The sequence below is a fragment of the Martes martes genome, assembly GCF_963455335.1.
Source record: "Martes martes genome assembly, chromosome: 13".
NCBI classification, from domain to species: Eukaryota; Metazoa; Chordata; class Mammalia; order Carnivora; family Mustelidae; genus Martes; species Martes martes.
In genome coordinates, this window is record NC_137901.1 from 37,174,633 (window position 1) to 37,196,197 (window position 21,565).

At 50.2% G+C, this 21,565-nt stretch overlaps 1 protein-coding gene across 4 annotated transcripts in view; it reads right to left on the bottom strand.

Annotated features, from left to right (window-relative positions):
* Positions 1-848: 848 nt before the first annotated feature.
* Positions 849-21,565, bottom strand: part of MAPRE2 (microtubule associated protein RP/EB family member 2) — a 159,830-nt gene continuing 139,113 nt past the window's right edge. For all 4 annotated transcript variants that reach the window (XM_080821685.1, XM_080821686.1, XM_080821684.1 and 1 more), the window contains 3 exons: positions 12,228-12,367; positions 7,818-7,976; positions 849-2,320 (listed from right to left, as the gene is read on the bottom strand). In XM_080821685.1, coding sequence (XP_080677811.1) covers positions 2,246-2,320; positions 7,818-7,976; positions 12,228-12,367 — 374 coding nt within the window. In that variant the 3' untranslated portion in view covers positions 849-2,245. The remainder of the gene's footprint in view (positions 2,321-7,817; positions 7,977-12,227; positions 12,368-21,565) is intronic.

The following is a 21,565-nucleotide window of genomic DNA, read 5'->3' on the forward strand; positions in this document are numbered from 1 at the left end:
GGGAGAAAGGAGTGGCCCTGGGGAAGGAGGTGGTCTGCACAGAAGCTGGGGTGCAGCCCAAGACGACGGAGAATCCTAGCTGTTCAAGATTCCCCCAAATATCCATGATGTCACACGCCACCCGGCACGATGGAAGAGGGGTCAGATGCGGACAGAAAGAGGGATGTGGAACTCTTCTCTAAGACCTGGGATGGAGAATCAAGGACGACCACCTGGGAAAGGGAAGGTATCTGGCCAGTAGGTTTCCTAGCTGACAAGGCTGGGGCACCAGGGGGAGGCAGAGCAGCTGTCCCCCGCGAGACTGAGGCAACTTCCGCCATCATCACACCCACCCCCATGCCGGCAATTCCGGCCACAGTCCACCAGGCACTGAGCATCACTGAGATGTCCCTGCCTAGCAACCACGGAAGCATGCTCCGCATGGAATTATTTATTGTGCCTCTTTACAAGAGTGATTTTTTACAAAAGGAAGGTCCATACAAACGGCCGGGAGGGACCACACCGGTAAGCATGCGGCCGAGCATAGCACAACCACTACCTGTACCCAGGTATGGGAGGATGTCACTGCCGAGAGCCAGGCTGTCCAGCCTGAGAGAAGGGAGCTACCGCCGCTGCGCAGAGCAGGCGGGAGAGAGAAGGAAGGGAAACCAAACACCACAGAACATCTGTCCAGTTATGCACAGTGCGTTGTAATAACCTCACAAATACAAGCCATCGTGTTCACTGGTAACTCAAATACCACTTTGCTGCGAGAGATTTTGGGAAGACTTCTTTTGGTGGCAAGCTCCAATGCTAGAATTTAGAATTAGTATTCCATCAATTAATAAAGAAATGTCAAAGCTTTCGGATACATATTTCAGAAATTTATTTTAAGCTTTTCAGTTAAGAGGCAAGTGGGGCGGGCACACTTGTTTGTTGTTCTTGCACCTGCTAAGTCAAATAACAAGTGAAGTACATCTAAAGTTAGGAAACCAAGTGAAATGAATGATCCAGGAAGGGATACCATCTGTCAGAGGAATAAGAGAGGCAAAGATTTGGAAAGATACTAAGAAAATGTGCAAATATTAGTTAAAAAAATAAGGAATGCTTTTAATTCATTAATGTTTCCTCTATTTATGAATTGCCGCGGTTATCAATGACAAGGAGGGCCGGAGTATTAACGAGGGAAATTCCTTATTCCCGAAGGTATGGGGAGTCATAGATTTTTTTCTGTGCTGTCATTCCAGTGTCAACACCAGACTTCAGAATCCGGAGTCTCCCTTGGAATGATGCTCCTAGTAAGAAGGTCTTCACTTGGCAGCGAGCGTGCAGCACGACGCAGAGCCCTGCCCCTCAGGGGCGCACACCCTGAAGTCATTCTGGAGGAGGAGTCCCCTAGCACGGAGGACAGGCTTTGGGCTGAAAGCCAGAGAGAGGCAGGAGGACCTGCACCTACGCAGACCCCCTCTGGACTGTAGGTAACTGATGACAGCTTTTGGGGAGAGTGGCTGCCCACCAAAGAGGACCCTGAGAAAGAAAAAAGCATGAGAACCCGGGTGGGGGAGGGGAGGGCAAGCAGTCGGAGGGTGAAGTGGGAATGGGGGTGTCCTCGAGTGAATGTCTTTTGAAACTAACTGTGTGGCCGTCTGCCGTGCTCAGGGAGAAATACTGCTGGGCCCTGAAGTCCTAGTTTTGATTCCATTTTGTTTTTTTCCCTTTAGCGTTGGGAGTCAAGGGGGAAACTTTTTCCCTATAAAACAAGTCACTGTCCTTATGGCTTTCATATCAAGGATCTCTTTCCCTTTGCTCCAATTTATCATTTGACCAAATTTACGTTCAGAGGTTAGACTTGCAAACATCAAAGCACCACGAATGTGTGACATCTAGTGACACTGGTTGAGAAATGCCAATATAAATACCATATATCAAATTACCATTGTTTCACACCAGGATAAAAAGGGGGTGGTGGTGGGGTGGAGGGGAGAGTTGTTCCGGAAAGAAATGAGAAGAGCAGAATCAATCCCAAGCAGCCAAGTGGTGAAGTGGTAGGTATGTGACCCCGTGACCTCTCAGGCCGCCCAACGGCCGGCTGCTAACAGGTCTTGGCAAAGGAAATGGGAACCGAGCGCGGTGGCTGGCGGATGCGACAGTGCGTTGATGTTAACGGCAGACTGGGAACGACTGGTTTCTGTTGAGCTTGAGGCCACACGTTTCTCCAGAAGAAAAGTTCCCACGCACAGCTGAAGGCTCAAGGGGCCAGGACGCTTCAGTACTCTTCCTGCTGCTGGGGCTGCTGGTCATGGACTTGGTCCTCGGCCTCGGCCTCTTCCGGGTGGCCCTCCTGCCAGACAGGGGGAGAGGTTTCAGCTGGAACTACAGACTGGGTTGGAGGCCCCGCAGCGTCCAGAGCCCCCCCTCCCCAGAGAGCGTATGCGAGGCCCCCCTTGCCAGCCAAGGCTCTCCCGCTCCCTGAGCCAATGCACCCCCAGATATCGCTGCTTCCCCGCTCCAAGGACTCGTCATTCTAGAACATAGCGGTCAGGTGTGATGCATCTAACGTTTCTTCATGGGACACATTTCTACTTTCCTACCCTCGTGAAAGAGTCAACCAAAGGCATGGCCTCCAAAGCATCATGACCACCCGGGAGAACCTGCTGTGAAAAGGCAGAGCCCTGGGCCACTGCGGGTGGCGGAGGGTCAGCCCCACCCTGCCGGCAGGCGATGCAACGCTTTGGCTTCCTTTCCTGCCCTGTCACTCTTCTTACTGAAACCAACCCTGTGGGAGATCGGATACTCCTCGGCTGCGGAGATGACCCCATCCATCGGAGTGGTAAGGCAAGGGAGGGTGGTAGGGGGTTCCGCAGCCATGGTTCAAGGACTTTGGGATGTCTGCTTTGGGTACCTAAGTACTTCAGGGACAGGACCTGGAGGGCGGAGGTGTTCTAGAACCCTTTCATTCATTCGTCTAACCCCCATGAGCACTGCTCCAGGGAACATCAGCCCTGGCTGGCTGCATCTGCAACTTCTGTGATGTTCTGACACAGGAAGCAAGCAGCTCTTATCACCTGAGCCAAGGGAGTGCAGCTCCGCAGCAGGGCCACTGCTCCCTCAGGAACGCACGCGGGACCCACAGGAGTGCTGGCGGCCTCACACCGGCCACACTCACTCCTTTCTCAACCCCAGTCCCCCACCCGCCTTCCTGCCAGGTCTATGCTCTATAGCCCCGGGCAAGCCCAGCCCCCTAACCACGGTAGGGTCTTCTCCCCTGAGCCCCGTTGCTTGCTTTCCCTGGGCCGGCAGCACTTGGTTTCCTCCTTGGCTACAAAACTCGGGCATGGAAGCTCGTGTGTCTCCAACATGGTGGCCTCAGGTTACTCAGGTCAGGGATGGGACCTCACCCATCTGTGTCACACCTTGCTTCCCAACTTGGTACAGGTTGTGAAATCCCTGAGGACGCAGGAACAGGTGAGCATGTTACTCAACCGCCATGTGCCTTAGTTTCCCCATCTCTACAATGGAGAATTGTAACAGGGGCACCCATTTAACAGTTTCCCAAGAGCTTCACTGATCAGCGAGTCAGTGGAGTCCCTGAATTCAACGGAGGAGTCAAGGAATTCAAGAAGGTAAGGTGCCTACAATATGGGGCTGTTCATAACACCTATTGTGAGCTGCAAATATTTCATGGTGGGAGAACTCTTTGAAATATATTCTAGAAGTGAAAAGATTTTAAAAATGTAACCTTTTCTGTGACAACAGCAGAAAGGAACATCACACTGAAGACCCTGGTTCCAATCTAGCCCTAACCCTTACCAGCTTGGGGTCCAGAGGCATAATGTTTAGTAACAGTCAGCTCTCCCCATGCCTAGGACCATCCCTCTTCCCATCCCCCAGAACTACTCCACCGCGATGTGCCAAGGCCCAAGATCCTGCTCTGCCCACACTCTGCTGTCTTTGGGGCCTCCACTCCTTCATGGCTTAACCGTATTTGATTCTGGCCTCAGAATGTCCCCCCTGCCCCACACCCCCTGGGCCCTCAGTGCAGCCTCCGAAGCAGCAGCCTGGCCTACAGCCTTGCATGAAGGATGAGGGTGGTCCTCGCTGCTCCAAAAGAGAGCACCTCAACTGACAGTGGCATTCCTAGGGGAGCAGGGGAGTATCTGTGGGCATAGTACAAGACCGCAAAAGTCACTGTCCTCTCCCAGTGAGTGTTCTCCCTCTTGTCTAGGGGCGAAAAGTAAGTTTAATTGTCATGGGTCTTTACCAGGAGTGGGAGCCTGGGAACTCCCCGGCGTCCGTTCTGCTACATGTTCCTTCCTGATGCTGCTCCCCTACCCTCTCCCCAGCGTCAACTACTCCTCTCAGCTTCACATCCTGGCTCCTGGCTCGGCTTCGGTCAGGCTACGCACTGCAGCCCTGAGTGGGGTCAGGGATGCTATTTCATCCATCACTCTAACTCTGTACTGCTAGTGGGGTACCTGCCTTTCTTCCTGCTAGGAATGCAGCAGGTTGCAAGTGTGCGTTCCTTGCTTGTTTAGTGTGTGTCAGGGTGTACGGGAGATCTTAGACCTGAAGATCTGACAGTTTACAGAAGATCACGTTTACTTACAGCACAGTTGGGAGTTAACTGCGGGATAATGGGGTTAACCCAGGACTGAAAGTCAAAGACTTGGATACCATACCATGGGCCTGTAACAAGCTGTGGGACCAGGAACCCAAGAGATCAGACCTCACCACCGGTCTCCCCTGCCTACTTGTCAAGCCAGGGGCACTGCAGTCTGCAGCGGGCCAAGGGCAGCTCTCACTGTGACGTCATCTGCCTGCAGGAACTGTGGACTCCAGACTCTTACCAGGATAAAGTACAAACCTCCCAGCTTATCAAGGGATTGCTAATGCTAGGGGTGCAGGTTAAGGCGGTGTGAAGGTCTGCAGAACAGATATGGAAGGCTGAGGCGGTTGGACTATGTATCACAGCCAAGTGCTCCCAGCTCACACCAGGCTAGGTAAGCTCCCAGGAAGAGAAATTTTCCGATGCCCTACATGAAAAGGAACAACGGAAACCCGCATGGAAGTGGAAGCCAGGCAAAACCTATGCCAGACAATGCCCTGGAGCACTATGGGCTAAATTCTAGTGTTTGCCTATCATCAGAGCTTTCTCAAGGTTTGGCTGTGAGCGAGCCTGTTAGAGTTCCTCATTCTCATAATCTCAGTGGAAAGAGAAGCAAGTTGGAAGCTTGTGGGAAGGCTCTTGGAAAATGGGACAAAGGAAGGAGGATGGTCAACGGTGGCTCCTGACTTCCTCGATGGGGGTGGGGGCACTCAGGAGGCTCATGTGCCCCGCTCACACTGGCCACATCTGGCCATTCTTGGCTCAGGGCTGTGCCCACCCGGTTTCCTCTGCCTGCACAATCCTCTCCCTTCCCTAGCTCTGTGCAGCTGCTTTTCCCAGTCATTCTTCACACCCACCCCAAATGTCCTCTTCTCTGGAGTATCTGTCACTCCGGGCTGTCGTCATATGCTCGCCACACAAGTTTATCTCTCTCTTACCGCATGGGTCATACCTGACATAGTCCAGTCAGTGGCCCCTCGCTGAGGTAGTGGCTGTCCCCTTTCTGTCCACCCAAGCCTTAGTCCAGTGACAGAAACACAGGCTCTTCCCCAGAGCTCTCGGTTGCGTGGAGAGCAATCTTTAGGTCACTCAACAGTGACTTTTGTGACAGTGCCTTGGGAATTAAGTGCCTGTTTATATAAGCAGGCGCACCTCAGCTGACAGACGGACACAGCAGCAGCTAAGCAATGACTAAGTCCAGATACCTGTGGCCCTGAAGGGAAAAAGATCCTGAAGATGATAAAGAGGGGCACGAGACGGCTGTCTGGTGATCTGCTTTGGAAACTTCCATTAGGTTTCTACAACCGTGAACTGAACCGCCCCTGTTTACTTCTGTACGCAAACTCCCATCTGGATTTCCACATCTTCCAAACATTCTATTCTAGGATTGTTTGACTCCCAAGAATCAAAGACCAGCCATCACCAAATAAAGACTTGGAGAAGAAGCCTCTCCGGCAAACACCTGTCCCTGAAACGCAACTTAGGGCGCGTCTGTGTTTAACCGAACAACAGGCACGGGGAGGAATCCCCCGAGGTCACACTCAGAAGTCAGGAGCTCTTGCCCAGGGCCGGCCCTGCTGGCTGTGAGCCAGAGCTCAGGGATCCACGTCGGCTCTGAGCTTGGAGGGCACCTGGGCAGGTCCTGGCACAAGAACTCCCTCTTGGGACAAGACCAGGAGTGAGGTGGCTATCGGAAGGGTTCTCCTCCTGCCCACAGCACAGGGCTGGGACGTGCTGATGCTGCCCGATGCCTTCCTCTGTCAGTGGGTCTGGTCCTTCAGAGGGTGGCGCCATGGAGACCGGTTGGCTTTACCCTCTAACAAGCAAGCAAGCACTCGGGCCACAAGCACTCAGGCTGGTGCTAGCACACTAGAAATCAGTGAGTTTCTGCCATCGGATCTGAAAACATTGAGAACTGTATTTTGTGAAGCCATCTCTGCCTCTGGGACCTGGACAGGAAGCTTCTCAGGGCTTCAAGATCTACAGTCTGAGCCAATGATAACTGAGAAAGAAGCTTCACAACAAAACAAAACAAAACAAAATCTGGGCCAGGGGAAGGGAATGAAAAAGGTAGCGGGGAGGCCTCAAACCCTGGGCTGTTTTAGAAAATCTCATCTCTAGGATTTCAGATCTTACAAGGAGTAAACATTTGCCTGGTACTGGGCTGGAATAAGTCCTAAAGTAAACTTGCCGGTGACTTGTTTCCAGTGGGTGGAAGTGACAAACACAACTCACCCGCAGAGCCCTGGGAGGGGCCCCGCGTGTCCAGGTTCAACGGCCTCAGGCGCTTCCACCAGCTGCAGCCCGGCCTAGGGAAGAGCTCGAAACCCCAGCCCAGACCCCTCTTTCACACCTTCCACGGTGGGGGGGGGCTCTCGGTCAGGCTCCCGCTCCTGCCTTGCTGCCCGGGCCCCTCACTCATCTCTCCCACGCTCCCCTTCCTGCCCTTGAGTCTTGTTCCTCTGCTGTTCCTCACACCTGCTTTCCATCACCAGGATGGAATCCACATGCTGGGATTCCCCCTCCCACCTCTCCCCCTCCCCCTCCCGAGGAGAAGCCCTGCTAGTCAGGTCCTCCCCAGAGAGGAGGCCGTCTTTCTTTCTTTCTTTTTCTTTTTTTTTAAATTTTTGTTTTTGAAGATTTACATAATCTCTATGCCCAACATGGGACTTGCACTCATGACCCTGAGATCAAGAGTTGCCTGCTCTTCCGACTGAGTGAGCCAGACACCCCCAGAGGAGGCCTTCTAAAAATATTTTTCAGCTAAGGGCTGTTGTGTAGCGCTGGTCTGCACTGCCAATGAGGAACCAAGACAACCAGCGCTGCAATAAAAACAGGCAGTTGTGAAGCTGATGGGGATGGGAAAAACATTCAGACGAATTCTTCCTCTAACCATACTCTGTTCTGTCAGGAAGAATCTTACACACATTCTTGCTGCTCCGCTGCTCAGAGCTGAACACCACTTGGTACCTGGCTGCATCAACCTATTTTTCTCAGTCAGTCCTCCTCCTCTCCCCCCAGCCCTGGCCACTCATCCCTTCCCAGATGAATTCACGAATATACGTGGGTCAACAGATTGCGATGATAGTGATACTTATTCCTCTGGGAATAACCAATGCACGGATTCCTAATTCTCCGAGATCCCAGGGCATCTGCAGGCCCACTGATCGCTGCGCCCTGACCAACGACATCGCTTTAGAACGCAGGAGTCAAGGGCTCCCCTCACACTTACATGTTCTTCTGAAGCATAGAGGACTTCCATTAGTCGCTGCACGAGGTCATCATTTTCCTGCCCGTGTTCTTGGCAGAGTAGCTCAATCTCTCTCAACTTGCCAAAGTAGAAATCTCTCTCCTTTTCCACACCTTCGAGGGCAAGTTTTAATGAATGTACCTGCAAGGGAGTGGGGGTAGAAGGAAAGAAAACCCCCAAAACAGTATAAGAAACGTGAGCAACTACGCCTGCCTATACAGACGGGAAACAACAGATGTGCAACGGAGCTCGAGCCTCGGCCATGATGTCAACTTCGCCAACACGCCAGTCGTCCCCTCTGCCAACTGATGTTCATAACCACTGTCGGACGGATTGTTCTGCTCAACACGGTGGCATCCGGGCTCCAAGCAAGTTTTCCTCCTTGCCTGCTAACACGGGCTAGAGCACATCCTTCTCCTACCCTGCTCGTCCTCTGGAGGGAGGGGAGGCAGGGCCGAGAGGCTGCCGCTGTGGTTAGTTTAGATGTATCTTGAGGACCCTCCTTTCTTCAGAAGAGCCACCCTTCGTTTTGGAGCCCTTCATAAATGTCCCTGAGCATCCTAGACAGATGCTTTCTATGGAGAAACGGGGTCCCAGTTACGCAAGGACAACTGGGTGAGACGGAGAGCCTGGCTGAGTGGATCGGGTTTAAGTCCTCTGATTCTGGCTCCGGGGACACTGCAGGGAGTGCAGGGGGAAGAGGAAGATAAGGAAGCCCTGTGCTCTCAGCAAAACAGCCCTTCATTCCCTCTTTTCCCCCAGATGCTGATTCCAGAACCTTCCACTGGGGCTGTGCGGCCTCTCACAGTGGTGACAGAGATGATGGAGGAAGGAGGCCACACCTGGGCTGAAAGAACACGGACAGTGGCGTCAACAGACTGGGTGTCCAATTCTAAGTGGGCACATCAGCTACACAGGGGCCCAAACCGTCACCCCGCGCCTGCTTCCTGGGAATCCTTTTCTTCTTTCTTTCTTTTTTTTTTTTTTTAAAGCCCCTGTGCATTTAGATTTATACAGACAATATCCTCTAGGAGGTAAATTAAATCTCTCGTGCTCCTCCTCAGGTGAAGTCTCATTCAGTGTACTAAAATCACCCTAACACAGTTTCCAAAAATTACCTTTGGAAGGGGAAATTTTCTTCTCTAATAATTCTGGGCTTTTGTACATGCTATTGATCTGGCTGGAATTACCGATCCATCTGTCCCCTTCCTGCACACTGGGCCCAAGACTCAGCAATATGGCCCCTCAGAGCTCACCTCGAAGACCCCCTCACATGCGGCTCTCGAGGCCGCTGAGCCTCTCACTAGCTTTCCCTCTTATTTCTGATAAGATGGTTGGGTTATTTGTAAAACCTGAAGGCAACCAGCAGCCTTAAGTAGAGGAAGAAGAAAACTTCCCTTATTCCAGAAATCGTTCCTTATTGTAAAACAAACCAACCCCTTCCTGAGGCTTGGCCACAGGGTCCCTCTGCAGCCTGTGGTGGTGACAGCAGATAGATCGTGGCACTTCAGGTGTCTGAGTCTGCCAGCTCTCCCCGGACGAGGCAAGGAGGGTCTCTGGATGCATCCAACCCATGGAAACCAGGTTTGCTGCCTCTCAAGAGTGCTGTGGTCTGTACAGCATACAGGGGCTGAGGCTTCTGGAGAAACGTCCAGCCCAGGCTGGCCTCTGGTGGTTCTCCAGATATGCCGGCGAACAGAGGCACAGCTGTGAACATCCCCAGTAAAAACCAACAGGGGCTGGAGTGTATGAGGACAGGTGAAGTGGCCAAGAAAAGTCCACGTTCACAGTCACAGTCCCGGAAGCTGATATCAGGCCGAACCTGAGGTATTGCCGCAGAGGCCAAAGTGGTGGAAGGGACGCTGGGGACAGACCCCGGAGTATGTCAAGAAGAAGAGACAAGAAGGGCAAGTCCTCTCCCCTCAATTCTCTCCCCTCCCTCTCAGCGTCCGCACAGCATGGGTCCTCCCAGTCCTGTTGCCCACGGCCCCGTGTCTGCCCGGGGCCAACCAGCGCCCACTCTCCAGCCCGAGGGGTCCCTGAGCATGGCAGTGCACCCCCCCGCCAATGCCTGTCTGCTGACCCGCGCTCCACACACAGCCCTCAGGATTTTAATTATGTCATCTTCTCCCACTTTTTAAGAGAGAAAGAGAGTGAGCAGGGATGCGGGAGGAGGGGGAGGGAGGATCTTGAGCAGGCTCCATGCCCAGCAGGAAGCCCAGTGCAGGGCTCCGTCTCACCACCTTGAGATCAAGACCTGAGCTGAAAGCGAGAGTCGGGCGCTCAACGGACCCAGCCACCCAGGTGCCCCTCCCCTCTGTCTTTTGATTCGCTTCTGTTACTGGAAGTGTCATGGGAGACCGCCTCAATATAGGCAGGAGGCCAAGTAAATGAGAATTCTTCCAAGTTTATGGCACTCATCACTTCCTCTATTACGACTGTAATTCACTCTTCAGCCGAGGCATCTCCACCCAGCCCGTCCTCATCCCAGAGTCCTCCGTCCTAGCACAGTGACACCCTGTGGCTCCCCGCCAGCATCGGCAAGGACCCCCTGCAGGCTACCGGGATGGAAAACGGAGGGAGAACACAGAAACAGGGCTATGGATCCGGAGTCAGTGCTCAGTGCACAGTTGGAAGAATGCTCACAATTTAGGGCGTGTGACCTTCCCTCTAAAGGGCTGCGTGGGGGTGAGGGAGGCGAATGGACATACCCCTCCTTGGTGAGCATGGGGGCAGGCGGGGGCAGTGAAGCCCTTTGGAAGTAACAAAGGAATTATAAGACCACTGGAAAGCTCCTCTCGCTCTTCTCCCTCTCCCCTCTAGAGTGACGTTTTTGGACGAGAAGATGAGTTCTGGGTCTCTGGGGGTTGGGAGGCTCTTTGAGTAACTGGACAGCTAATGGGAGCACAGAGCCAGCCCCAAGGAGAGGAAGGGGGTCTGTCTGGCTAAGGCCAAGTGGGAGAGGGGCAGGAAGGATCTTGAGGTTTCCATGTTGTTATACTTTGGGTTGGAAAGTTGGAAACTTGGGTGTGGTAGAGGGAGGCCATGGGGAGGAGAGAGATCGTGACAGAATGAGAGGTAATAAAGATACCAAAAGAACTTGGGTTCCTAAGGAGAAAGGGTTATAAATCTAAAGCATCAGAGACCCACGCCTGATTCTCTCTAGGTCTGTTCGGATCTGCTCGGAGCCTTGGGCATGTGGCCCACGGCTCACTGAGGCTGTCCCACCAGCCTTTTATTTGAGAAGAACCTACTACTGGAAATTCCGTATGGGCTCAAACTGAGAATCAGCAGGTAGCTGGAACATTCCACAGTTTCCAAATCAAAGTCTTACCCACTGGATGACTCTGGGGTTCACCATTTTCATTAAAGTGATCAGAATTGTAAAGACACGCCTAAGCAACTCCTGCTTTCAAACTAGACTCCTGATTGCAAATATACAGTTATCTCAAAACTGTTTCCAGACTCTTGTTGGCTCATCAGGAATCAGATTAATCGCCAGGAATGGCCTGGCCACTCTCTGGGAACAGCCTAAGAACCATGAATAAAGGCTCCTCTCCCAGTGGTGGGAGCAGCCAGGATAAAGGACACTCTCCTCATTCAGGTCGGGGAAGGTGTCTTCTGCAGGCGGCCTTGTGCTCCCAGTGGTTTGATTACCTTTCGACTACATCTAATCCTAGGCAAAATTAGCTACTGGTAGGTAGACATCATACCTAAACTTTTCTATTGAAAATTTCAATGATAGGAGAGCTAGATTTAGACAAAAAAGAACATTTTTCAGCTTAAAACACAACTGGGGCCTTTCTAACCCCTGAGTATTGGGCTTGGTGCTTCTGTGGCATCCAACTTCTACTGTTGTGGGAAGTGTTCTGTGTTCACTTTGCTGGCATAATCGCCCACCTCAGACAACTGCTCTAAGTCCTACGAGGGAAGGGGAGGTCTAAGGTCTCTCTCTCACTACCCATTACGTTCTTAGCACCAAGCATGGGGTCTGGCCCAGAGGACAGGCTTGACAAATAGCTGCTGCCATATAAAGGAAGGAGAAGGAGTGGATGGTCTCTAGACTGGCCGGAAGTGGGCAGAGAGGCCGTGGTCTAGCCTGGAGCTGGTGGCTGGGCCTTGAGGTGGTGTGTGTGGGGGGGTGGGGGTGGGGAGAGAGATGTTGGCCTGTGGACCTGCATTTACGTGAGGCTGAGTCCTTCTGTATCAATGTACTACTCTGATTTCTGACTAACATCTTTTGTTCCTAGCGGGCCACTGATTTTATCTGCCTGAACTATTTCTTTAATCCCTAGTTGCTTGAAACTACTGCCCCCACTCCCTTACCTCAGACCTATAGGTGTTTGCTCCCTCCCTCCCCTCTCAGAGACCCAGCCAGGGCTGATGAGTTACCTGTTCATTAAGCTGTATGACCTGTGTTTCTAAATCTTTATCAGATTTGGATGCTGAGCTGCTGGACGAAGCCCTTTTGGCTGATGAGGGACGAGAAGGTGTGGATCCTGGCTTAGATGCTGGACTGGATTTAGCCGCACCTGAAAGTAAACAGAACAGATTACAAATATTGGCAACATTAAGGATGCTTTTTAGATCACAAATGTACAATATAAAAGTTTACAAGAAAGTATAGAAGGTAGCCCCAATGATCCTTCCGATCACAGGAGTAGCACACACACACTGAGAGAAAGTGCACACAGGGGCGCCAGAGTGGCTGTGGGTTAAGCATCTGTCTTTGGCTCAGGTCATGATCCCAGGGTCCCAGGATCGAGCCCAGTGTTGAGCTTTCTGCTCAGTGGGGAGCCTGCTTCTCCCTCTCCTTCTGCCCCCATTCATGCTCTCTCTCTCCCTCAAATAAATAAAATCTTTTAAAAAAGGAAAAAGTACACAAAGTACAAAGACAGTGTCCACTTGGGAAAATTATTTAATATTTCTGAGCACTTTTTCCTTTCAGTATGAGATTAAGTTGTCCTTTCTCCCTATGGAGAGATAAGAACGACTCGTACTAAGAGATTTTAAGATTTTTTTTTTTTAAGAGGAAATGTTCTTAGATAACCTTGAAGCACCACCATAATGGAGTTTCTAATGAACAAGAAAAAAGAGCTTATGATAGATTAACACTTTAGAAAAACTTCAGTACAAGGGCCTATTTTTGTCCTATTTCCTAGGTTCAACCACTTGACAGCATCTGGGAGCCATGACCTCTCCGGAGCAGCGCGTGCCCCTGTACCATACGGCCTGGTGTCTGAGTTTTACTGAGACTGAGAGAGCTTCTTGAGAGGGGGCGGATTCCAAGGGAGGGGCAGGGAAGGGACAAGGTGGGACACCTTCTTGTGTCAGGAAGCAAGGATGTGCTCACGGTCTAATGTGAACAGGCACAGGGGCCAGTGGGAAAATGTCTCCAACTTAGCCACACTCGGGGCAGTTTTATATATCAAAAGAATAATGGCTCTTAATGGACTGTAATGCATTCAATAAATAAAAATCTAGTTGAGAATGAGGAGAAGGAGGGGTAAGGGCAAATATTTCTGGAACACAGACAGCTAGCCAATGCAGAAGAAATGTTAGAACTGGAAAAATCCCAACTTTGCAACAAAGGTAACTGGTCCAGGAAAGGCTCACTGACTCTAAAACATTAAGTGAGAAGTTTTGGGGGAATAAGGCATTCACGCATGTCAAGGTATTGTCCTAAACTTTACTTTCTATAATGGAAAAAGATATTGTAAAGGCCTTTGCCTTTACAATGGGAAGGTCTGCGAATCAGCACCTTAATCAAGTGATTCAACAGCACCACTACTAATGATAGAAATTTGGGGGGAGTGGTCACTGATATCAGGTAAGATCTTGCCCACTGGAAGCTCAGCTCCTAATAGGCACTCACAATCTAGAACATGGCAGACACAATCTAGAACACGGCCTCTGCAGCCAAAACTGTGCAACAACGTTTACACACTTCGTGCATTAAGAAATGCAGCACCATTACCGGGGGCCCACCTAGTCTCCACCACGTGGCAGCTCAGCCTGGTGGGGAGGTGTTCGGCCTGATCCCCCACCATGCTCCCGCACCCCCTGCTTCTCCAGAAGGCTCTTGGAGCACAGGGAACCAGCGTCCCTCACCTTCGTAACCCCAGTACTTAGCATTATGCCTGGCTGAACGTATATTTTCTGAAGGTACAAATGTTGTAATAAACACATGAACAAGTAAATACAACCTGGTTCTATGGTTTCTAGTTTCCCAGTTTATCAGTACTAATAGATCAGAAAGAGGCAGGGGCTAATGAAGCCAAGTGTGCTGACAGCAGTTACAAGTTTCAACTGATCTCCTAACAATAACGTAGCAAACCGCAGGAGTTCAGGTGCCTGGAGTCCCTGGGTATAAAGGCAAAATCATACACCCCCTCAGAAAGCACTGGCAATATCACACCCTTTAAAATCTGTGACAAGGGAAAAAAGAATTTTCTTCTAAAAATTTCTAGGAAAAGGCCTACTATATTTTAACATGAAAATCAAATTGGGAATCGACTTAAAACAGTTTGAGTATCCGAAGGTAAATCCTCAGAGAGCTGAAAACCTTGCCCGTGCAGAAGACCTTCCCAAGGATTCCAGAGAGCTGAGGCTTTGGTTCATTTGTGATTCCCATACGGCTGCAAGGATCCTCTATCTCCGCAGAAGCCCACAGAAGATACTTCTGGAGCACCACTTCTAGTGGCCGACTGGCCAGGCTCACTAAAGGCCATGCCAACAGGGTAGAGAAAACAACGTGGGTAACAGCAGAGGACACAGGGGAGGACATGCTGACCTGGCAAGGGCCTCCTCCGAGGGCAGCTACCAGCCAGCCTCGCTGGGGAAAAAGCTTCTGGAAAATCAAGTTACTTCAGACCTTTTTATAAGCAGTATATCATATTTTAATACCAATAAAGTCCAACAGAAAGCAGCTTCAAGACAATGTTCAACACCTCTTATTTACTAAATACATGCTTATCCAGGCCTACCACGAAGCACGTCGTGCCAGAGATCCCTGCTCTTCGGGAGCTCATGGGGTCTCACGGAGTGACAGCGGAGTCAGAATGGCCAGGCCAGGCCACACTTAACTTTCTCAGGGACGAGGCAGCGTTCCTGACTACAGACCACACAGTAGGATTCAGGCTGGCAGCCCTCTGCCAGAATCACTCCTGTTCCCCTCCTCTGAGTGACTAAGCGCCACATCTCAGGTCTGAGCTTGGATGCTGCTGCTCTGGGAGGCCGCAGCACCTGTCCCCGGCAACGCAGTGGCCCTTGCCTTAGGCCTGTTCTCCCAGGAGACTTAAACATGGCAGAGTAGGAGTTGCATCTGTTTTGTTTACCATTTTATGTTCCCAAGGCCAATTTCCGTGCCTGACCCAGAGGCAACACTCAATACAAGCTTTTATAATACATTAAAAGAACTCCTAGGAGAGAGAGCCATCCAGGATAAACCTACCAGCGACAGCTCGGGGAGCTGATGCCAACGTCAAAGTCGATGACAGCACGCACCGGCAACACTTGCAGGAAACCCAAGGAAAACATCACCGGCCTCCCACAAGGTGAGCTCTTACTTGGTTTCAAGATTACCTTTGGCTATCGCTTGGGATCAGGACAAAGTACAAGTAGGGACATCACTGTAAGTCACTGTAAACGTTTAACTCTGAGTACAGAGGCGCAAGCTAGCTTGTGCTGGGCCAACTCTCCTCGGCCTCTCCTGAAGGAAACAGCCCTGCAGGAGGGGCTCCCCAGGAGCGTGGCTGACCCACGCTGGGCCCTTCTCCCCAGGTAGGTCAGCAGTGACGATGGGGCCACGTGCAGTAGCGGACGTATGGTCATCACTCACTCCTGTACCCTGCCTTACCCAGTCTCATGCAAATTTTGAAAGAAAAACATGGAAGGAACAGAAGCTGATTGTTTGTAAAACAAAGCTATTATGAGTTATATTTCTAAAAAAATTTTTTTTTCTAAGATTTTATTTATTTATTTGACAGACAGAGATCACAAGTAGGCAGGGAGGCAGGCAGAGAGAGAGGAGGAAGCAGGCTCCCTGTTGAGCAGAGAGCCCGATGCGGGACTCGATCCCAGGACCCCGGGATCATGACCTGAGCTGAAAGCAGAGGCTTTAACCCACTGAGCCACCCAGGTTCCCATGAGTTATATTTCTAGAACATCATCAAAGGCAGCTTGAAGAAAACCTAAAATGTTAGATATGAAGTCAAAGAGGAAGGCTCACAGACAAGCCAAAGCCTCCCCCAAGACCACGATACCAACCAGAAAAGAGAACTTATTATAAATAAACACGGAAGCTGGCGGGCAGAGGAACAGGGGCCCCCAGCAGACACGGCACAGCTTCTGGGGGACAGGCCGGAGTGGCTGCAGGGACAGACACTGTCCCAGGCGCAGCTTCTTCCCAAGGAACCACATCACTTGCTCCAGGCAGAGCCCAACTTCGCCTTGGGTCTGGGTCTTGGCCTTAAAATGCCCCCTGTGTTTCATGGATCCTGTCCAGGTCGTTCGGGGCACGGAGTCCCCGTCTGTCACCTGGTACGCACGCACACAGCTGGTGGATCTCTCAGAGAGGTGAAAGATGAAAACAAAGAAAATCAGACTTGGCATCCTCTGCTGCAGGGCAGGGGTGGGGGTGGGGTCTGCCCTCGGGCGCCTGTACTTGTTACATGCAGGATGGAAGAATCGCTCCCACCACGCCCTGGATGGTCACTCACAGGCCGGACAAAGGCATGGAAAATGAATTGGAACAATTTAGCTACAGATGAAGTAAGTAGTGTCTGAAAGTTAAAGTCAGGGGTTTTGAAATTCTGATTCAGTTGTTTGGAAAGAAAGTGATCACACAGGGAGTGAAATGTCTGTGGACGGAGGGCGTGAGAGGGCAGGGCCAGCCACCTGTGCATTTACAGACTTCTGAAGGAAGGAAGAAATCAAAGAACAGGAAAGATGCGTGGAAGAGTTTAGTGTCTTCAGAGGTTCCAAGTTAAAAAAAAAGAAAAAAACTACACAATTAAAGGGTTAAAGTAAAAGCTCATTTTTCAAAAATATGTAAAGTGAGCTCTTTAAATCCTTGAGCTGCTATTTGATATGGAAGTCATTTACCCCTCCCGGCTATCACATAGAGAAATACCAAATCATAAAACTTACAAAAATGAAAATGAAGTCTTTCATTCATTCTGTTTAAAGATTTCATGGTTTACTTTTTAGGAGAGGAAACAGTATCCTAAAGTATCCTAAAGTTTAGTATCCTAAAGAGGATACTAAACAGTATCCTAAAGTAGATCACACTCTTTAGACCGCTAAGTACTCTGTTTTTGTTTATTTGCTTTAAAAGTCTCACGGTCTTCCTTTCAAACCACCGTACTCTTGAAGAGTACCCAGCTTCTGGGGTGCCGGGGTGTCTCCCATTTAGCTGGGCTGCTAGAATAAGGAAATGCCAAGAAAATTATAATGATCAGTGTCAGCAAATTTAACATTGGTAGGTCACTTTTAGGTAAACTGCCATTTATATTCCAACTTTGTGAAATGACCCAATACTGTCCTTAGTAGCCTCTGATCCTGCCTTGAGAGATCTGGGTCCTCAGTAGCTGCCTTCCTGCTGCCCGGAACGTGCCCCAATTCAGGGTGACTCTGCTTCTGTGCCTTCCCATGCCTCCTGGCTCAACGATGCTTCCACGAAAAACATTTACACAAGAGCTTTTAAAGGGAGGCAGCACTTCAGCTATAATGCAGATAGAGATTTTTTTTCCTTGCAGCTATCAACCATTCCACAATTTTTTTTTTCAAGCTGCTTGTGATGTCCTGAAAACATAATTAGTGGTAGCCCTGTTTTACAAGAATTGTTTTTCCCTCAAGCTTTTCTCTCTCTCCCTAATTTTCCCTTTCAAAAGAAAAAGGAGTTTCAGAAGAGGAGGAAAATAGACATAAATTCTGTACAAGTCCCTGTAATTCTCTGCCTTTACTCATTGGATATGGACATGATTTACAATGCTAGTCTTTGAGCAGTTGTGTCTTAATTAATGCCTTTAGGATTTGGTGTATAAATATGATTCTAAGACATTTTTAACCATAGTTGTAAAAAAACAAAACAAAACCGAGTGGCCTTATTCACTGCCTTAGTGAAGCCACAGTATCACTGTGTCTAATGTCAATAATTAGTAGCTTAAAGTTTATAGAAAATGCTACATTTGGGGCATATGAGGCCCAAGGAATTCATAACGCTAAAGCAAAGAAAAGCACTTTACTTGGCTTTATCCTTCACGGCCGGAGCTCTGATGGAATTTAAAAATTCTTCTCACTTAATCTGCTGTATTCCTTCTGCCAAAATCATAAACAGAGGAGCTAAAAATATGACGTTAATACTGTTGACAAGAACCACAGAGACATTAAAAACAAGTGCACACGCACGTGCACGTGTGCGTGCCCACAACACACACACACACACACACACAGACACTCAGGAAGCACCAGTCTTCTGGTCATCATCCCCAGCTGCTTCTCTACACTGAGAGCACATTCCACCCCCAGGTCCTTCTCCCTCAAGTAAAAACCCCACAGCAGCGGGGGCTGGGGAGTGGGTGAAATGGGTGATGGTGGTCAAAAGGCAGAGACTTCTGGTTATAAAACAAGTCTGGGGGCATCAGATACACTGTCTGCTTGAGAGTTGCTAAAGGGTAGATCTTCAAAGTTCTTATCACAAGAAAAGAATTGTGATTATGTGCGGTGATGGATGTTGACTAGACTTATCATGGTGACCATTTTACAGTCTATACAAATATTCAGTCATGTTGTATACCTGAAACTGTTAGGCTGAATGTCAGTTATAGCTCAGAAACAAAACCCTGGGTGCCTGGGTGGCTCAGTGGGTTAAGCATCTGTCTTTGGCTCAGGTCATGATCCCAGGGTCCCAGGATCAAGTCCCACTTTCGGTACCCTGCTCAGCTTCTCCCTCTGCCCTCACCCCTGCTGGTGCTCGTGCTCTCTCTCCCCCCGAGTAAATAAAACCTTTAAAAGACAAAACAAAACAAACTCCCACAGACCTAAAACTTGACAGAAGATACACTGTACCTACACTGATCAGTTATTTGTGGATGAACTGACCTCATGTCCTTATTCCCTTTACCTTGGCAAATAGATTTTAATTTTTAACTGAGATAATGAACTTGGTTAAAATAAAAGTAAATAAAGCCACTGCTGGGGATAGAGTATGAGGCTGGACTGAGGAGAAGAGCTGATTCCCACAGGAAGAGGATTTCCTCCTCAGTGACAAAATGGACACCAGAGTGGTCCCACTGTAGTCCCCACAATTATGATTACTGCAAATTCAAGAGCTGATCCTTTCCTTCAAAAATGGCTCCATACCTTCCCTTGGTAGGTTCTGTCATCTGTTCTCTGAGGGCGAAAAAAGAAAAGCACCTCAGTGGCCGGAGGTCAGTCCAAAAGGAGCAGCAAGTAGCGGGGGTTCCGGGAGGCTCCGACTCATGGGATTATTAAGAGGCTGGCCCTTTGATTCGGAAATTACTAGTTCATGGCCCTTCAGGCTCTGTCACCAGTGCGGCCAGTGGCAAAGTTGGGTTCTTTTTGCTACTTCAGTGTCAGCTTGTAAAAGTGGGCAGCTCCTTTTTTGAGTACCTTGAAGCCTGGCATGAAGCACATCAACTGTGTGGGAGTGGACTAGAAATGGCTATCCCTCATCCTGCCCTTAGGGAGGCAATGGTTAAGCTGGGAGAGTGGTGTAGGGGGGAACCTATAGCCGGGAGTCCTGGCTCTGCTACTGGCTGAGTGGTGTGACTTGGGCTGCTGCCGGGACTTATGTTAAAGACTGGAATGGCAGTGCCTGTTTCCTGGAGCTGGGAACAACACATGGGTTCATACATGGAAAGTTCTTACACAAGAGCCTGGCACATAGTAGGTACTCAATAAATGTTAGCTTACATTATTATTACTCAGCAGATGAGAGGTGATTCAACTAATGATGAGGTACACAGGTTTCCCATTTCTAGACTAGCAAAAACGAAACTGTTAAAGTCATAAGAAAATTCAACTGGTTGTCAAGAAAATCTCTATGAGGGGCACCTGGGTGGCTCAGTGGGTTAAAGCCTCTGCCTTCAGCTCAGGTCATGATCCCAGGGTCCTGGGATTGAGCCCCAAATCGGGCTCTCCTCTCAGCGGGGGACCTGCTTCCTCCTCTCTCTGTTTGCCTCTCTGCCTACTTTTGATCTCTGTCAAATAAATAAATAAAATCTTTAAAAAAAAAAAAAGAAAATCTCTATAAAAATTTTTAATCCATAAACCACCAGTGGGCACTAAGGTGTAAGTTCTCCTGTTCCATTTACTCTCTATCTTGAAAATCAGCAGGCTGTAGCCAAAGTCTCTGTGTTCCTTCTTAAATTACTTTGACTCATTCATTCACGCAGCTCATGTTTACTGAGCCCCTACTGTGTACCTGGCAAGCTATAGGCAGTTGGGATACATCAGTGAACAAAACAGAAGATGCTGGTCTTGGTGGAATTTACATTCTAACAGGGGGAACTGGATAATTAATAACACAGTAAACTAGCAAGTAAAGGCTCTGGAAAAGAGAAAGGTAGAGGAGGGCAGGGGTGAGCAGTGCAGGGGTGGGGTGGGTGAGCAGCTATTTGCAGGACCCTCTCCAGGGAACCGGAGCATCCACCACTCATCTCTCTCCAGTCTCAACTCCTCTCAGACCCACAAGCCTTCCATGGGCCTCACTAGACTCCGGCCCCCTCGGAAGGACAGTTAAGTGTTCACTGCTGGTGGGGGTCCTGTGGCAGTCCAGCACAGACGTGAGGCACATGTGGGGGGGTTTGCCTGGTTCAGAAGTCCCATTCCTCAAAGAAGCCTACATCTCTTATGACAACTCCACAGTCGCAACTTCTGGGATCCCTGAAAGGGATGTGCCAGTTATAGAAGTAACCCTTACTTCAGGGCCTCCTTGAGAAAGTGAGGGACCTGAGAGGGGGGGAGGCGGCCCTGCGGCCAGCCAGGAGCCAAGCACTCAGGCAAAAGCCCTGCCTCATCTGTCCAGGAGCCAGGTGGGCGCCGGAGCCCAGGAAGCCCGGGGCACAGATCATTAGGGCCTCCGAGGCTGGGCTTAGGACTTAGGACATGGGCTTTCCTTGTGAGGGAAGAGGGGAGCCAGTGCAGGCTGCTGAGCACAGGAGTGTCGCGAGCTGCAGGCTGTGTGGAGAACAGATGAGTGGCCACTGAGGCGGCCGCTGTATGCTTTCTCCTGGGTGTGAGCAGGGAGCACTCAAGATAGTGTTCTCTCTGGTAAGTCCTTTCCAATGCTCCAGCCGAGACAAGCCTATCATGTACCCTCTAAAACAGGCACAGACGCCTGGCCATTGCATACAACTCACATTTTGCCATCTGAACAGTAGCAAAAGGCCCTGCTCTGATCAATGCATCTGCTATTGATTCTGGGGGTGGGAGGAGGCTGAAGAAAATAGCTCCAAGTCAGCCTGTGTCCCTCCTGACTCACTGCTCGGGGGCATCCCACAGTCTGCTAACTGATTCTGTCCCGGGAGTGCATGCCTGTGAGCTACACCGAGAGTCAGGGGCCTGGGGAGGGTGTGGCTTACCCTGACCAGAGCCCCAGGGCCTTGGGGGCGCTCCTTCCCCCCGACGAGTCACAAAGCCCGGCCCTGGGATGGGCAAGCGGGACCGAGCGTGTCCAGCCAGTGTGAGCGTTCACAAAACTGAGT